General features: G+C 50.0%; 1 protein-coding gene across 2 annotated transcripts in view; it reads right to left on the bottom strand.

Annotated features, from left to right (window-relative positions):
* ZFAT (zinc finger and AT-hook domain containing) overlaps positions 1-18,509 on the bottom strand; it is a 187,611-nt gene that overhangs the window by 17,604 nt on the left and 151,498 nt on the right. For both annotated transcript variants that reach the window (XM_082674419.1, XM_082674418.1), the window contains 2 exons: positions 15,348-15,474; positions 12,423-12,553 (listed from right to left, as the gene is read on the bottom strand). In XM_082674419.1, coding sequence (XP_082530545.1) covers positions 12,423-12,553; positions 15,348-15,474 — 258 coding nt within the window. The remainder of the gene's footprint in view (positions 1-12,422; positions 12,554-15,347; positions 15,475-18,509) is intronic.

Below are 18,509 nucleotides of genomic sequence, written 5' to 3'. Positions count from 1 at the left end.
TCACCCAAGGGAGAAAGGCAGGCTAAATTCCCAGTGATGAAGCACATCCACGTTCTGTTTAAAGAATGTTTATCATAACAAAACATACACCACTTCAATCGCCCCTCAAACCCACCCAGGTAAGTTCATCAGTGGCAAAGTAGGTCTAAGAACAGAACAAGGGGCTGCGATGGTCTTACTCTGAGGCCAACACAGTGTTGACACCCGCCCTGTGCGCTGATGTGAGCAGCCTAAGACCCCGCCCTGAGGCTCTGCGTGGATGCCGCTTCCTGCTCATCAAAGCCACTCGCCCATTTCCCTCCTACTTGTACTTCTCTCTCCGAGTAGGGAGACCTGCCCACCTCGACCCTCTCTGGCCCTTCTCCCTTTGCCTGCTCTCAAGTCTGGTGCCCCTTCTGGCTCAGAGCTCCTCACCCAACTGCCCATTACTGTGGCCAAGCGGTTGCATGATGCCACTCAGCTCCAGCTCTTCCAAATCAGCCTCCTCGAGGGCCTTCTCCAGGGAATGACCCAGAATGTCACGACAACTGCACGTGGTAAGGGGTCAAACTGCCTCCAGCCACAAACACGGCAGTTTACATAATGCAACCACCTGCCTGGACCAAGCAACAGACTCTCCTATGAAGCAGGCAGTGTTTCATCCACCCTGGGACTCCTACTGCTGAGCACAGGGCCTGGACGGCTGCATCAGTACCTGCTTGCTGAGCAGAAGCTTCCAGAAGCAAAGCAGTTATGGCTGAATTCTAGGAGCAACTCGATGAACTCTGACAGGGGCTAAGGAGCTATGTCACTCCTATGACAGGAGCTAAGATTAGACCTAACCAGCGCCAGGCTCCCTGCCAACTGCTTCATTCGCATAATTATGCATAACCCGTACATTAGCCCCATGGGGTAGGTTCTATTATTTTCCCATTTTACAGATGAGAAAACAGACGTTCAAAGAGGAGAAGTGCTTTGTCCCTAGTCATACACTATGAAGTGACAGACGCGGGGTCACACCCAGGCCATCTGGCCCCGAGCTGTGTCCTCCTCCATGCACTGTGACCTGGCCCGGGGCGACCCCCGAAATGGGCTTCTCGGGAGACCCCCGTGCGCTGTTCATCCAGGGAGGGCCCCTGTCTCAGAGGCCTGAGGCTCCCCCGGCGGGGCACCCACAGCAGCTGGAAATCACCAGGCTGCTCAGCTGGGTTCCGACGAGGGCAGCCCCAGCCCACCTGGCTCGGCTTCCCGAGTCTGATGCCCCAGCGGTGCTTCTGAACACTCGTGAGGCCTTTACAATGTGCCAGGCCCTGAGCTAAGTGCTACAGACCTCCTCCAACTTGCTGGGGAGAAAAGGCGGGTGGGCAAACCAGCTAACTAAGATACGGCTGGTGGCAGGGTCTCTGAGAACTGACTCCTGCCCACCATCCCCCATTCTCCCCACGACCTAGACAGACGGGAGGCGAGCTTCGGCTCCCTGACCAGGGCAGCCCCTCTGTAAACATCCTCTTCCTACTCCCCGACTGGGGAAGCAGGGCCACAACTGGACCAGGTGGTCCGGCCTAGAGTCTCAGATCCAGGCCACTGTCCATGACAGGCCCACAGTGGGGATCCCTCTCTGAGCCTCTGCTTTTCCGTGGAAGGGGCAGAGCAGTCTTCTTGTGCTGGACGGCCACGCCTCCACCCACTTCTCTGCTTACTCAGGGGGGTGGACTTGGGGCTCCTGGAGAAGCAGGAAGCCCCCTGAGGCCTCCGGGCTGCAGGTGCACCAGAGCGGCTAGGGCAGGTGCCGCAGGCACGCAGCTGTTAACAACGGGGCGCTTCTCTGCCCACGCGGTCCATGACCATGTTCGCTTTCTATCACCACCTATGAAACGACTAGGCTCAAAACACAAATCCTTCAGCTTCTAATCGCACTGACGCCTGCCCCCAGGTGAGGCAGTGCCCTGCCTTCAAGGGCTCAGGGCACTGGATCAGGCCCCCCTGGCCCATTCCCCGGCTCAACTCCACCGTGCCAGCTCACAACACAGGGCGGTTCTGGAGGACGGGCCCGACAGGACCTGAGAGGGCCGAGCCCTGGACCAGGAGTCAGCCCCGCTGAGGGGAGGAAGGAGCTCCTGGGCCACGGGGCACGGCCGGCGCGGAGGCCTGGAGGTGGGCACAGAGCAGCCTGGTGGGCCGGTGCAGCCAGAGCGAGGAGATGCCGCGGGAGGCCGGCTGCTGCAGGGCTGGGAGGCCAGGGCGAGGTCCTGTCCCAGCTTACCGGAGACTTTCAAGTTACTGGAGCGTTTTCAGGGAGGGATGCCGGGATCTGATTTACATTTTGAAAAGATCGCTCTGTCTGAAAACTGCATCTTAGAGCAGCAGGCGAGATGGTAGGAGCCAGGTGAAGAGCGAGGACTGTGACCAGGGAGGAAGGCTGACAGCTCAGAGCAGAGCCCCTCCGGGGGACAGGGACGACGGTGCGATGCAGAGTTTGATTCAGCAAGTCTGAGGGGGAGCCGGACGTTCTGCATTTCTAACCAGCCCCCTGTGCTGATGCTGCCCGCCCGGGGACTGCATTTTCCGTAGTCAGGGCTTGCTGGAGGTGGCAGCCTGGGGCCGGGGTGATTTAAGGTGCGTGGTGAAGGGAGCGCCCAGAGCAGGGAGAAAGCTTGCTGATGGATCGATGTGGGGCTGAGAGAGGCCGAGGAGGGAAGACAGACCCCCGGCAGCTGGAGCGCAGTACGTGTATTTACTAGATGGGGAAACTGGATGGAGGGGGGGCGGGGAAGAGGTGTGGAGTCCACACCGTAGGACACTAAGAGTCCTGCTTAGGGGAACGCCTCTGGCTAGCATGGAGGCTACTGCCCCGGGGGACAGAAGCGCAAGAGCCAGCCTGCGGCAGCACTGCCCTGGGCCAAACCCAAGGAAGGCTGGACCAGAGCCCTTCGGATGGTGACTACAGTTCTGGCTTCTCCGACCAGGGCCATCACAGCCCTGCCTTTGCCCCCAACCTCAAGCAGACTGAGCGATGTCAGCCAGCAAGGGGAAGCTGCAGAGAGGGGAGGAAGCAAATAAAACCCACCTGCCCTGGCCAAGGACGTGGACCAGGAAATGGGCTCCCGAGCAAACAGTAACAAGCACAGCAGTGTTAAAACTCAAGTAAAGTGGGATTCTGCAAATTGCACCAACCGAGCTGCAGCTTCTTGGGGCGTAATGGGAAAACTGGGTCATAGAAAAAGGGAAAGAGAAGCAAAGTTCAATAACTGAGATCTTCAGGTCAGCTAAAGATGTTCTATATGAAAAAGAGTGTCAGAATGGGATAGGGAAAAAGCCTTTATTCTCTATTTTTTCAGACAATTTCCCATATGGCCACAGATATATCATGGAATGTACTTTCACTTTTAAAATTTCACAAAGAAATGGAATTTTCAGTCACTGCCATGGAGTAAAGGGGCTCAGCAAGTCATAAAAGAGCTATGAAAGGAAGTAGTTTTGAGTATCAGCCATCAGAAATCATATCAGGAACAGAAATCTCTGAATGAAGTTTTATTTAAGACAGAAAAAGAAAAGATTTAAATGGCTAAGGGAGAATTAAAGAAGGCTCACGAAGGACAAGAGCTGGCGTTAAGTGACAGGGGAGAGGAACCCGTCGCCAAGACCCTGCGGGAACTGTCTCGACCTATACGCTGAAGGTCACCACTCAGTCACTGCAGGACAAACGCTCTATAAGGAATGTGAAGTGCGCACGTATTTGAAGAGGCTACCTGTGTGTGTAATTCGAAGTTTGATATAATTAAGGCTGGCAGGGCCCCAGGATTGCACCGCAAAGTTCTTTAGGCAGGACTCAAACCTCACTAATCAAAATACGCAGTTGAAAACGGGTTCTCACAGGAAGGGGCAGGATAAGAGGGAAAAACAGAGAAAGGAGTCAGTGAGACTTCCATATTTATATAGCAATCAAAAGGACTGGGAATTAAAAGATAAAAGATGTCTATCTGGATTGCAGGCATCTCTACCACTAACAGAGAATCCAGAATTAGATCATCTGAGGGTCGGGAAGCACGGGGGACGCCCATACCCTCAGCCCTGCAATATGCATCGGATTTGATCACCTACAAAAGACATGTGGCCCCCCTGCACGGGCCTTCCAAAGGCATGAATCCATCATGACTGTAATTACACCACGGAGCCAGTGAGGGTGAAGTGGGCGTGCCATTCCCATCACATGCTGAGGACGGATAGAAAACACTAGCAGTTATGTCCAGAGGACAGAAGCTGCAGTTACTATCAGTTCTTTTAACATTATATATGTATCCTTAATCTTCTGGGAAAGAATCCTTAGATGAACCACAACGATGGCAGAGCCACCATCATGGGAAAGTGGAATAAATAAACGAGACAACTGAAGATGCTGGGGTTTCGTCATGAGGAAAAGAATAAAAATCAGCGATTATAATGTCACAATTATGTGTCACTGCCACACTCACAGGCAAGTGATCTGAGGACAAATGAGGTTCTGAGTGAGAGAGGTGAGCAGAGGGAAAAGAATGGGTGGCTCTCCTGTAACCTCCATGCCTTCGGTAGAGTCAGCGAGAGGTCTGTTTAACAGTAGGAGTCCAACAGAGCCTCTGCAGGAACAAGAAAAAGACATCCCGTTAACTCACCGATTACTGGAGCTTAAAAGGATAACAGAACAGGGAGGCTTCACGCGATCCTGTCTGTGGGCAGGACAAGCGGGGAGATCTCAACTCAGTCCCACTTTATAGCAATGCGGGCAGCCAATATCTCCTATGATCTTCAAAGGACTACAAGAGTATCCCGCTTGGACGTGATTCTTGTCAGGTCTTTTGCTGTGTAGTTAAATGATCAAATTCATGGAATGGAGTGATTGTTTTTAAATAGTAATGAAAATAGATTTTGCACCCTCCCACGAATCACGTTCCAGATCCCCCTCCTCATTCTTTTGCCACAAATCTTATGAGATGTTCAACATCCACCCCCAGAGGGGCAGGAGGCCCATTCCGGGCTCCCCTTCTGGGTGGATCACAGGAGTGAGGCTCCCCCTCAAGCCACAGGCTGCACGTAAGAGGTCCCCTCTGCAGAGCGGCTTCTCCCAACCAGATGCCCCTGTACAGACAGACAGTGTGAAAGAGTTTCCAGGGACCACATTACTCAGGGCCTTCAATGAAAAACAGGACAGGCTGGACCCGAGTTTCCTTGCAAACAGGCAACTGAGGTACGTGGTCAGCCACAGGAGTGGATTGCATTTCCTCGCAAAAATAATGAACCGCAAATAACAAACAGCAATTCCAGTGTTGGCTGCCAACCGACATACGTCTTCCAGTGAGACCTGCTACCGAAAGTGCCTCTCAGACTGGCACTGTGTGCTCAGCCTGTCAGGGAGGCTGGCGAGTTCCTCTCCTCCAGGCTGGCATGTCCTGACCTCACCCTCCAGTGCCAGCCAACACAGGGGACCTGCCCGAAGGTGACAAAGGGTGCGGGGAAGCAGCCAGGAGAGGTGGGTTGCTTTTGACAAAGCTAGAACTTCTGCTTTGGGGTTTGTTTTTTTGTTTATTTTTTTAACCAGAAGTTAAAGCAAGTGGGAAGAAAGGTTGGGATGTTGAACAAGTCGATGGCAGCGTAATTCTGGGCCTGCCAGGCTGAGGGTCTGCGCTGGGGGAGTGGGCAGGGTGCCTGCAGCTCTGGGCGGCCTTAAATGCTCCTTCCTGGTGTTCCGCACCACTGGCGCACTGGCTGGCAGCTTGGAAGCACCCGGCACCTCAGGAGAAAACAAAAGCAGGAGAGTGGCAATCCCAGGAGACGCCGCAGAGAAGCAGGACCGGGAACAGAGACACAGGCCTGCCGACGGAGAGTCGCACTAATCACAGTCGCTACTGAACACCTTACTCCACGGGAGGAGGACCACTAAGGATGATCTGGTTGCTCTTGAATTGGGGATGAAAGTGGAGCGTTGGTGCTCAGTGGAGGCGCCCTGGGGGTGGCCTCTCCTCAGCCGTGACTCTTTCAAGGACCTGCAAGGTGGCGCTCATTCCTGAACCATGAATGGAAATGTCAACTGCAATTAGAAGTAAGGATATACCAAGGTGTACGTGTTCCCCAGAAACTACCACATCGCCCCGAAATCTGTGACTCAAAATCGTCTCTATGACAACTGAGTATCTCAGTAAACAACAACCTGGATTACCAATAACCCTCTGTTGACAAAGAGTACATACTCTGACATGTACTACATGAACATGTGTGATGGCTAATTTTAATAGGCCAAGGGGTGCCCACGTTATTTGGTCAAACATTACTCTGGGTGTTTCTGGATGAGATTAACATTTAAATGAACAGACTGAGTAAAGGAGACTGTCCTTCCTGATGTGGGTGGGTCTTATCCGATCAGTCGAAGGTCAGAACAGAGCAAAAGGGCTGACTCTCCCTTGAATAAGAGGGAATTCCTCCTGCCCAACTGCTTTTGAGCTGGGCGTTGGTTTTTTTCTTTTTTTCCTGCTGTTCGATTCTAAGGGAAACACCAGCTCTTCCTGCATCTCAAGCCTGCTGGCTTTCAGACTGCGATTCACACCATCAGTTCTCCTAGTTCTCGGGCTTCAGACTCAAAGTAGAACCTGCACCATCGGCTCTTGGGTCTCTAACTTGCTGACTGCAGATCTCGGGACTTGTTGGCTGTCAACCTCCAGAATCAGTGAGCCAGTTCCTTATCTTCTACACACACACGCACACACACACACGCACACCACTGGTTCTGTTTCTCTGCACGACACTAACACAGTGTGTTTTCTCACGGGGTCTCAGCAGCGTAGGAAGCGTAACTGAGCCACAGAGAAGCAGGCTTGACACGGCGTGAGCTCCTGAACAGCCTCCTCTGGACTAAACCTACAACAGGCGGGCCCTTCCACGCAGGGGACACCCTAGCTTGTTCACACATGGCACACGGACTGAAAGGCTATCGTGTTTTTTAAAAGCAACGCGGATGAATGAATGACCCGAACCACTTCACTTGCTCGGATCTTCTCCCAGATAGGCTGCTCCGCACCCCCAGGGGGTGACACCCCACAGTGCACCCAGCTCCGCCATCTACTGTATAGGGGTACCCTCAGCAATAATAAATAGCACTCAAGTTTAACTCAAAAAGACCCTGGATCATCATAACGGTAATCTGTTGAATCAGCCTGACCTTCTTAAAAGGAAGATGCTGTATGATTATAAGGTCTCCTTATTATTCACAGACAAACACCCTGAGTGCAGCTGCTGGCCTGCTGGGTCCAGACCCCAGACACCATGGCCAGCGTCAGCCGTGGTCTCGGAGAGCTACGAGCTGTTCTGCTGAACGCCAACTGGCAGGACTGCTCAGTGCAGACTCACTGCTTGGAAGAACGTGGAGACGGTGATTTGTTAAAAATGCCAACAAGGCTTTCAGGAGGGTCGCACAGGTCAGGAAGCCGATAGGGGAAGGACGTCGGGCTTGGAGAAGCAACAGGAAGACGTGCGCTGCTTGGACTCACCCCTTTCCCACTGGCCTTTGAGCCGGAGGGAGAGAGACCAGGCTGAGGCGCTTCCTGGACCAGGCCTCCTCCCAGCCCTTTGCGCCCCCCGCCCCCCCAGGTGAGGACAGGGCATGTCATTTAACCTAAGTGGTGACTCATCGCCCCCTCCCCCGCTTCCAGCAGCATCGATGACCAGCTCCTGCTCCCACCTCTGCTGGAGCCCTGCCCCACCCAACTCCCAGCTACCTTGCAAGACTCTATTTGGGCGCGAATCAGCACATCCACGGAGGCCGCCCGGCCCAGCACCTGCCGCCACCCCAGACCCAGAGTCAGGCTGGGCCACCCCCCAGCACCCCGGAGTGCTCTTGGCCAACCTCCCGGAAGCATCCATTACTCTCAGTTGGAACTTCCTGCTTAAGGTCTACATTCTCCAGACCTCTGGACCAGTTCTGCTCATTTTTTTCCATCTCACCTCTACCATACTATCTTACTTACTTAGTTATTATTATGTCTGGGGCTTAGCTAGCTCCCTAAATTAGCATGTAAGCTCCTCAACCGTACCATTCATCTGCTCTGTTCACTGCAATATCCCAAGCACCGAGAGCAGCAACCTGGTGGGTGGAAGCAGCTCGGGGGCTGTGTGCTGGATGAAAAAAATAAAGCATTTCCCTCACTAGACTATTTGCCTTTTGAGATCGGGGACCGTCTTAACCCTGTAACCCAGAGTGGCAGGCAGAATAATGCCCCCACCCCAAAGAGTGCATGTCCTAACCTCCGGAACCTGAGAACGGTTCCCTTACGTGGACATTAGCCCATGTGATTGAGTCGATGACCTGGAGATGGGAGAAGATCCTGGATTATCCAGGTGGGTCCAAGGTAGGCACAAGCGTCCTTAAAGGAGGGAGGAGGTTGGTCAGACTTGGAGAGGGCTATGTGACGACAGAGGCAGAGAGAGGTCAGAGCGATGGATGTGGGACGATCCGGGCCTGCCTTTGCTGGCTTTGGAGATGGAAGAAGGGAACCGCAGTGAAGGAATACTGGGTGGCCCCTGGGCCGGAAAAAGCAAGACAGGGGTTCTTCCCAGAAGGAAGGCAGCTGTCGACGCCTTGATGTCAGCCCAGTGAAGCCCATTTCAGACTTCTGACCTCCAGAACTGGAAGATCATCAATTTGTGTCGTTTTAAGCCATTGAGTTTGTGGTGATTTGTTGCAGCCGGGATAGGAAACGGACACCCCCAGGGACTGAACACACTGCAGCTGGGCAGTGAATGTCTGCTAAACGGAGGTCGGGAATTTCCAGTAAAATGTCACTTTCAGTCTCTAAAATAAATTTCAACCCACAAGGACAGCAAAGAGTGATTTAAGCCATGAGCCAACGGTGATGGTGGTTGTTGTTTTCACTGGTCTTTCTTTTCCTTTTGATAACTAATTTTGACTCAGAGATGCTTGTGATAATATTTCCCCTCTGCTGGTATGTCTTACATTCAAATTCAACCCACTTAGGCAGCTTTATTAATCAAATATAAGTCTCCTCCTCATAAAACCCTAAAGCAAAATTTTTTTAAAGAAAAACAAAAAAAGAAACCAATTTATTTAATGAAAACTGGTCTTAACAAACAAGTAAGTAGCTGCATTCAAAGTTGTCATGTGACTTCTCAGGCCAGGCTGGTGAGGCACATGCAAGGTTTCTTCTTTCTGAACATTTCCAAATGCTCCATCCCCATGAATCTATTTTTAATGCTGACACTTGGGGAAAGAGAGAAGTGATGGGAAATCATTGAGGACTCATTTCTGTGTCCAACTGAAAATTTAAATGGTCTGAATTATGGCCAAATCCTTCCCATGTCTCATTAACAACTAAGAAGAAAACAACCTAAGAAACACCCTCAGCTCTTAGCTTTCCAATCCCCTCAGCCTACCTACCAGGCCTGTTAGTATTTTCATCCCAGAAAATGAGAATCCCTAAAGACTGGAGATTAATAAATAACTTCCAGTTACCACTGATAAACTTTGATATGTGAGATTCTTTTCAATTTACATTAATATATCATGAAAAAATTATAAACAGCATATAACTAATTTTTTATATGGGAAAGAAATCTTGAAATTTTTAAACATCCAGAATGGATTCACATACAACCCAGAATTTATTTGTGGCCTTTTGGAAGAGATATAGATAGACAGATAGATAGATATAAAATAGGAAACTTTTAAAAGATCTCAAAATATGCTATCCAATAGTAATTTAAAATCATTTTTTCTACAATATATAGTACAAACTTTATGACAATGTGTTCTTGCTATTTCTTCTACAGGATGTAATTGGAGAATCAAAACATAAAGCCCACAGCATACTCCATCCTCCTTAATAAACATTTACTGAGCTAGTACGATGTGTGAGACCTTGAGCTGGAGAAGGACGAAGTCCCCAACATCAAGGGCTCCCCACAGGGTGAAGGGACAACATTACTGCTTCCCAACAGGTGCACCAGGGTCCACATTTGAGTGGCTTAAGGACACTCAATAAACAGATATAATTTCTCTACTGAAAAATCCTAAACCACAGTTTAATGAAAAGAAAAAAAGTTGAAATGGATTCATTTCTCTAATAAAAACAGCTACATTTAAACTGAAATAAGACAACTGAATCCAGAGGGCATCTCTTCACCTAGGAGAGCCTGACACAATGCAATCCCTTTGCCATTGGAGTGGGCGTCTGACGTCTCCCGCCCGTCGGTCCATTCATCCAATCTCCCATCCATCATTTATCAACAGCCTCGGTGCGCCAGGTGCCAACCAGGTGGACAGGAGAATGACTAGGACACACGTCCTCGGGAACATTTCCAAATGCAGTTACTCAAGACTGTGCTAAACAGTGCCACTCCTCTCAGCCCTGTGTTTCCCAATAAACCACGAGACCGAAGGGTGCCACTGTTTTCTGCCACTGCAAGCACTTTACACCTGTTTACACTGGCTGCGCCAGAGGCTCACCTGCCTTATCCCTTGTCATGCTGTCACTCTAGCGTCTCAGAGCACATCTAAGCTGTACCCTTCACCCGCAACCTCATGTATCACCGCATCGCCTGTGACGTGCAATAAATCACGTCTCTAAGTAACAGCAAATCAATCCACTTCCTAGAAGGAAGATACAAGTCACAATCAGTGGCGCCTCCCTACAATTCTCTAAAGGATTTGGCGTGTACGAAACATCCAAAGTTCTCCTATACCCTTCTTGAAGTGCCGGGTCTAGCTCAGGACTCCACATGCCGTGATGTAAACGAGGCGTTTCAGAAGAGATTTACAAGACAATCTGAAGATTGCAGTCTAATAAATACAAAGAAAAGCTGCAAGAGTGTCTGGCCTAGAGGTGTATGAGTCTGTTCCCAAACAGTGCAGAACACCAGGGCCCTGCAGCCTGAAACATCAAACTCCTACTGTCCTGACTTCTGTCCAGGGTCTCGTTGACAGAAAGCATACTAATGGAGGAGGGTTTCCAGACCACGCGGTCCAAACGTTCATCTAGAGGCGCCAAGTCTTGTCTGGGGATCCAGAAATCCAGAGGTGAACCAGCATATGTACTAATTCCCCCGCGAACTGCTCAGCCTGAATTTCATGCTTTGTGCTGTGGCCCGGGCACACCTGGGGGACAGTCATGGAGACAGCCCTGGGAAGTCCACCGAGTCATCAAAGGCAGGTCGCGGGGGACATGTCACTCAGGGATGCGAGAGCTGAATTAAGAGATTATTAGTTACTTGCCAAGAAAAACTTACCTCTTCCGCTGTTAAGTGCTTCACGCTTCCTTCTTGTTTTTTGTTTTCAGATTCGGAACCAAGTGTACAGCAGAACTGGGATCATTCTAGTAACGCCCACCTCTCCCAGGTCTGTGAGCAGATGTCAGACAGCTGCCCCAGCAGCCCTTCATAAAACAGTCCCCAACACCCCGGCTCCTCGGCCCACGCCCCTCCCCCTTTCTTGTTTTACTTTTTTCCACTGCTCCTGTTCACCATTTGACAGCCTTTCTGTCTTACTTAGCTTTTTCCCAGGAAAGCAACCACTTTGATGGCAAACATCGGTTCTCTCCTGGAACCCCAGCAATGAGAACACTGCGGGCACTTAACTACACGCTTCCTGAGTGAATCACTGAAAGATGGATAACCGTGTAAAACTCTGTGCTCTGCAATTCAACCTCTCCATGAACGTGAAGTTTGATTCTAAACCACACACCCGGGGTCTGCCCTGGTTCTGATGTGCTTTCTGTTGTTTTTGCTTTTTTAAGTATTTGTGTTAAGCCAGCTCAAATCTTGTGTACAGTGAAGCAGGAGAGAGTAGAGAGAGAGGTACAGACAGATACAAAGGATGATCTGATTATCACACACGCCGCATCCTAACAGATGGCAGAGTCTCCCCTGAGGTTAGAAGGAGAGGAAATGAACCAAACAGTATGACAATTAACTAGAGTAACCCTTATTCAAACACTGGCCAGCTTCTTCCTATCAGTTCAGTTCAGTCATCCTGCGCTGATTCCGTCTGATGATGTTTAACACTTAAGAGGCCAGTCCCTCCTGGCCTCCCTGGCTGTCCCCCCAGTGGCCCTGCTCCACAGACGCCGGCCTTAGGGACTGAGGCTGCTTTTGACCATAGATGCGTCCAAATGCATCCATATCACGCTCGTTTCACTCTGGGATGCCTTTCATTGAAAGGCAATGAATCAAGTTTCCAGAACTTTTTGAAATATACTACACCTTCCCCCTACAACACAGCCTCACATATGGCGCTACCGCAGATACAATCCCATGATAATAAGAAGAAACCGCATGAGACTAGACCGATTTCATTCCAAATTCCACCTTAGACAGGTTAAAGCCCTGAAAACCTAAGGGGGCAGGGGAGAGAGAGGGTGTGTGTCAGCGCAAGGAGACAGTATTTAACGGGGAGGGCAAGGTCCTACCTGCTTCACGACAGTCACCGTCCCGGGCGCCATGGCAACCACCGAGGCAACGGCAGTGGCGTCGTGGGTCTCGGTGCCCAGCTCGATGATCTGCTGGAGGATGTTTACAGCCGTGGGGTCAAGTCGGTCACCTTGCCAGGAAGAAGCAAACAGGAGACCGGTAAGGCCGTGGGTGGTGAAGGTCACTGAACGCAAAAGCAGCCCTTAGCAGAGGCCATTCTTGCGCGGCGCCTGGTCCAGGGATGCACGGGTTCCCAGTAAGTGCTCATTTTGACCACAGAAATAATGTGCATGGTACTTCACAGCCAACAATGCAGTCTCTATAAGAACATCTCAAAACTCCAAACAACCTGCGAGGGGACGACATTGTGACACTATTATCCCCACTTTATAGATCAGTCACCTCACTGCAAAAAAATGGAAGAGGACTGTCTTAGGCCCTTGGGTCAGTTATGTCACAAAGCCAGGGCTCAAGCCCAGATGTTCTGAATCCAAACTTGTTGATACAGGACTGCCTCTCAAAACAGAAACTCCTGAGAAGCACCAGCTATGACGTCAAACCACAGAGCTGGTTCTCCTTGAGCACAGGCATGGGAGGTGGTCAGTGAGCGTGTGCCAGATACATTACACAGGATACGGCAGAGCACCAAAGGGTGCTCAGTCATCAAACCAGTGGGCTTTAGAATTCTAAATTAATGTAAGCTGAGGATTCTCTTTTAATCATCTCAAAAGACTGTAATCCATATCATCAGGGCAGCTACTGAGTGTACCCTCTCACTCAGCTCTCACCATCTGCTTGGCCATCTGTGACTCTCTGGAACACAGCACTCTGACCCTAATCATTACTTCACTAAGAGGGAAACTACTACCTGATTGATCTCCAGGCTAGCATAATATCATGAAGTCTCCACCAACGTCTACATACTCCTGGACGACTTTCTGCAGGCCACGTTCCAATGCAAATCAGTAAGTGATGAGGGAAGGGAATTCAACGTGTTCTACACAGAGGGTAGGACATGGCATACGACTGAGGCAATGACATTAGCACCTGTTCACCATGCACCAGCCTAGCATCCCCTACACACACCTATTCACACTTACACACACACTCTCCTTCAGCAGGGGGGCAGGTTTCAACTCTGCCTTGCAGCGAACCACTCTAAACATCTAAACACTAAACAAAATACTGACCTTAAAAAATGTACTGAAATAAGATTTTAATTCCTCATCCATTTACTCCCTCGATGACCATTTATCAAGCCCAAACTGTCAGCCAGGAACATGGTTCCCAGTGGGATACAGCAGGGGTCCCCAACCCCCGGGATCTAATGCCTGATGATCTGAGGTGGAGCTGATGTAACAGTAATCGAAATAAAGTTCACAATAAATGTAATGCGCTTGAATCATCCTGAAAGCATCCCCTCCCTCCATCCTTGGAAAAACTGTCTTCCACAGAAATGGTCCCTGGTGCCAGAAAGGCTGGGGACAACTGGGATACAGACAAAGATCTAACGCTGCCTCCCCCCACCCCTTCCGGGCTCACAGGTGACTGAGACAGACCGTAAGCAAATCATACAGCCCCTGGTCGGTTCCATATCAGGGGGGCGACTAGGGAGCTCTGTGGGAAAGTCAGGCGGGCTCCCAGGAGATGACACACCATCTGAATACTGAAGACGAAGATGTGTTCGCCAGAAAAAGTGCTGTGCGGGAAGGGGAACAGACCAGGCCCCAGAGGGCACAGGAGCGTGTGGGTGAGAAACACAGCTCACGCCGAGAACGGCAGAGTCTGGCCCAGGAGGGCACGGCTCCAAGGTGGCCAGAGATGCAGCGCAGGGAGGCCAGGGCCTAGAGCAGGTGGCCCGAATGCCGAGCTGCAGAGTCTGCCGTGTTTCCTAAGAGCCAGGAGGAGATGCCGAGGGCTGAAGGAGTGAGTGAGTGAGCGCTGGTGGGGATGAAGATGGACAGGCTGTCCTGGCAGGGCTTGAGCAATCACTGAAGTCACTGGACATGAGGAAGGAAACACGCACTGAGACATGGCGTCAGCTCTGGGAACCGCACCAAGAGCCGGCACCTTGACGCCCCATCTGCAGAGCCTGCTTCTCTCACAGGCTGCAGAGCTGTCTCCCGAATCCCCCGGTGAGCACAGCACCGGCAATGAATCTTCCCCAAAGTGACCGGCCCCAAGGGGTTTTCTGCATACCCTTCTTGCAACCTGGGGTTTAGGGATGTAAGAGCTGGATGAAATGGCAATTTCCTGTCTCCCATCACCAGCTGACTTCACTTATGCTTCCTCTAATCCCACTTGCTTGACCTCTGTCCCCCAAATACCCAGAGGGCTGTGGTACATTATATTAACTCGTACTCCTTTCCTGTTTGGAAAAGAGCATCAAGGAAATGTTTTCTAAGCACAATGCCCCAGTTGCCACTAGGCTGGCACAGTGGTTTGTTTTTTCAAATTGATCGAACATTTGAAACTGATGACATTTGACATAAAAATCCTGACTTGGGGCTTTTCAGAAGAACTGGGAAGTGGGCAGTCCCAACAAGAAGTCAGGAGACCTCGATTCCAAGACCAGCTCCAACACCCAACAAGTGGACGATCCTCAGCCAGCCGTCACAAGGAGGCAACCTTCCGCATCTGTGAAGTGAGGGCAGTAGGACCTGCTTCTCCCTGCTCTGAGAGGTGATCCTACGTGTGAACACCCGGCAACCCCGTCAGGCGGCACCACGTTGGCTGGGGCCCTGTTCTAGAACACTGCAGGAGAGCTCCACCTCCAAGCCTGACAATGGGACTGCTCCAGTGGTCAGAATGCAGTGGAAGGAGAGCAACTGGCAGACCTAATTCATCCGTAAAGTCATTCATTCAGCGTGTCTATCAAAGACCAGTTCTGAGGTGTCAGAGGGAGGCGGGGGGCACGCTCTCACCACTGTCTGAGGTGTATCTCAGGTCCTGGAGGGCAGCCACCGCTGCCTGTGTGCCCTGGACGTCCTCTTCGGCTTCGGTGATATGCAGGTACTGGGTGGAGGGCTCCTCCGGAGTTTCTGTTGCTGGCTAAATAAAAACACAGCATCATCCATGTGACCTTCTAGAAGATCACCTATTACCCAGAAGTCCCAGGATAATGGATTAAGACAAAACAAATGCACATAAGCAATGCTTTTGCAGCAGCTCATTAAGCAGGCACCCCTGAGAAATCAGTGCTCCAGTAAAAACCTACTTCCCAAAGACAAAACTTCTCTTTGCAAGTGCCGAGACTTTTTAAAACCAGCGTCGGTGGAAAGCTTCCTGCAACACGTTCTTGCCGTAGGGAACAGAGTATGCTGTTCATAACTAGAGATGACACACGCTCAGAGGTTCTCGTGTGTGCTCTTCTGCTGTCTCCTCTGCTCTTCCCATGGCCACCAACACTGCCCTTATCTCCCCTGTGCCCGGGCCTCCTGCCGTGAGGAAGGCCGAGAGGAAGGCACAGCAGTGGTGACGGTGGAAGGGAGGAGAGGACGGGTAATCACATAACACTCGGCAAGCTTCGAGCACGGGTCCCGGCACAGAGCGAGATCTCGGCAAATCTTAGCTACTCATGCTGCTCTGATTATAGGAAGGATATGAGAAATACAACTGACCAGAGAAAATACAGCTATGCAAAATCAGGACTCATGAGAGTACGAGAAGCTAAAGAGACAGTCACAGGTATCTTATACCTAAGGAGAGAAGAGGTGGGATGGAATTTTCACAAGAACTAGATATTGATAATCACCTCCTTCTGGAACTGCAAGGCAGGAAACATGGATGTCACCAATAAAGAAGAACAAAAAGGGGATTTTACATACAATTTAGAGGAGCCAAAGCGATCACTCTCTACAAGCACTTATCAGTTACTCACACAGGTTCAGAATAGAATGTGATTATTCTTTTACAGCCAAGTGGTCAAGTTCATTTAGGCATTTCCAGCCTGACATTTAGTAGACACCCAATAAATGTCTGATGAATGCATAAATGAACAAACAGAAGCGTATTTCCTTTTAAGTACCATTAAGCAACACAGTGGCCAACACTGACTGGATCCGAGGAATGGCTTAGCCTGCGATGAACAGGATGGGCATGGACTGGCTTCCCCTCTTTGGGGTACTCTTTGTAATAACCATCTGTGGGAAGGACAGTGCTTTACAGGGCATTCCTGGGAGGCTGGCGACAGCCCAGCTGCTGTTAACAGGCAGCTTGTCGTCACACGGGGACCACCCCCTGCCCAGCTTCTTAGCTGCTCTACTGTCTCACTTCTGGAGTCCAGTGCGTGGCTTGGTGTCAGCTATTTTTATTGAGTCACAGTTCTGCTGAAGGTGTCAGGATCTGTAAGGAGTGAGACCTCCAGAGGAGAGCGCCATGACTGCACTAACGAAAGCACCAGCTGGCCAGGAGAGATGGTGCTCTACATCAGGAACTGGCATTCCCATGTCTATGTGTAACAGAGAGCAAATCCTTGCAAGTATGAGCTTGGAACACCAGAGGGCTGACTGTTTCCCACAGATGAGGATGTGACGTTGATGCTGGTGGCACCACCACCTCCAATAACCATGCCATTTACTGTAGGCCTACTGGGGACTGGACAGTAACCCCGGCGTTTTATAGACAGTGCTTTAACATACTCCTTAAATTTTCTTATAGAAAATGTCAAACATACACAAGACAGAGAGGTGAACTTCCGTGTACACATCACCCAATCTCAACAATCATCACCTCATGGCCAGTCCTGTTTTGCCTATCTCCCCATGCACTCCACACAACTGTCCTTTGATTTTGAAGCAAATGTGGATGTCATATCAATTTATCTATAAATATTTTAGAATGTATCTGTAAAAGGTAAAACTCTTTCAAACCATAACTACAACACCATCGTCACACTCAAAACACTTAATAGGGCTTCCCTGGTGGCACAGTGGCTGAGAGTCCGCCTGCCGATGCAGGGGACACGGGTTCGTGCCCCGGTCCAAGAAGATCCCACATGCCGCGGAGCGGCTGGGCCCGTAAGCCATGGCCGCTGAGCTTGCGCGTCCGGAGCCTGTGCTCCGCAGCGGGAGAGGCCACAGCAGTGAGAGGCCCACATACCACAAAAAGAAAAAACAAACAAAAAAAACCACACTTAACAGTAGTTCCTTAGTATCTTCACATATCTAAATGGTGTTCTAATTTCCCCAATTACCTCATTTTTTCACAACTTGTTCTACAAATCATATTTAAGTAAGTTATTGAAATCCATATATTAGAACTGACTGATAAAAGTCTCATAAGACTTGTATTTATAGGCTCTCCCTCCACTCTTTCTCCCCTGCTTATAGTTTTGTTGGGAAAAGTGGTCGTCTGCCTTCAGCGTTTCCAACAGTCTGGGTTTTGCTGACTGCACCAACATGGAATCATTGAATATGTTCCCTTGTCCACTGTATTTCCTGTAAACTGGAAGTCAGACGCAGAAGCTTAATTAGGTATCAGTTCCCTTTCTGGCAAGAAGGCTCCACGGGTTAACACAGTGTCCTTCCATCAGGAGACACTATGTCTGAGTGTCTCTGTTTTTGCCATGTTGGCATGACATCAGTGGAGGGTTGCAAAATGGCAATACTGTAAATCTTCATTTGTTAGCTGGAGTACTTCTATAAAAAACGTCTCTTCACAAACATTCGGTTACCCTGAGATATAGTTTATTTAGATGAGGTAGAAAAACTGTTTGATTCTGAGCCTTTATTTACCAAAACAGTTTTATTTATCAAAATAGAGTCGATTCCCTAATATCCTACAAAGGTGACTAAGGATTTTTCTCCCAGTATCATTATAAACTCATGGATTTAAACACACTTGATGTGCTTCACTCCAGTCTGTAAACACTAACAACAGCCTTGGAGTAACAATATCAACCCTACCACTGACGGTGGAATATCTGAAAACAGGACTTTTTTTGCAGTTCTTTTTGCCCTTAGGTTATATCCCACTAGGGAGGAACAATCAAATTTCTATCTTAAAGTCTCTTGAAATAGTCCTTCTCTATGTAGTTCTGCCATCGTTTTGATATATAGTTCAGATACTTTATTTCATTCTATTCT

Source organism: Grampus griseus (genome assembly GCF_964374135.1).
Source record: "Grampus griseus genome assembly, chromosome: 17".
NCBI lineage: Eukaryota > Metazoa > Chordata > Mammalia > Artiodactyla > Delphinidae > Grampus > Grampus griseus.
This window is presented reverse-complemented; position numbering and strand designations above follow the sequence as displayed.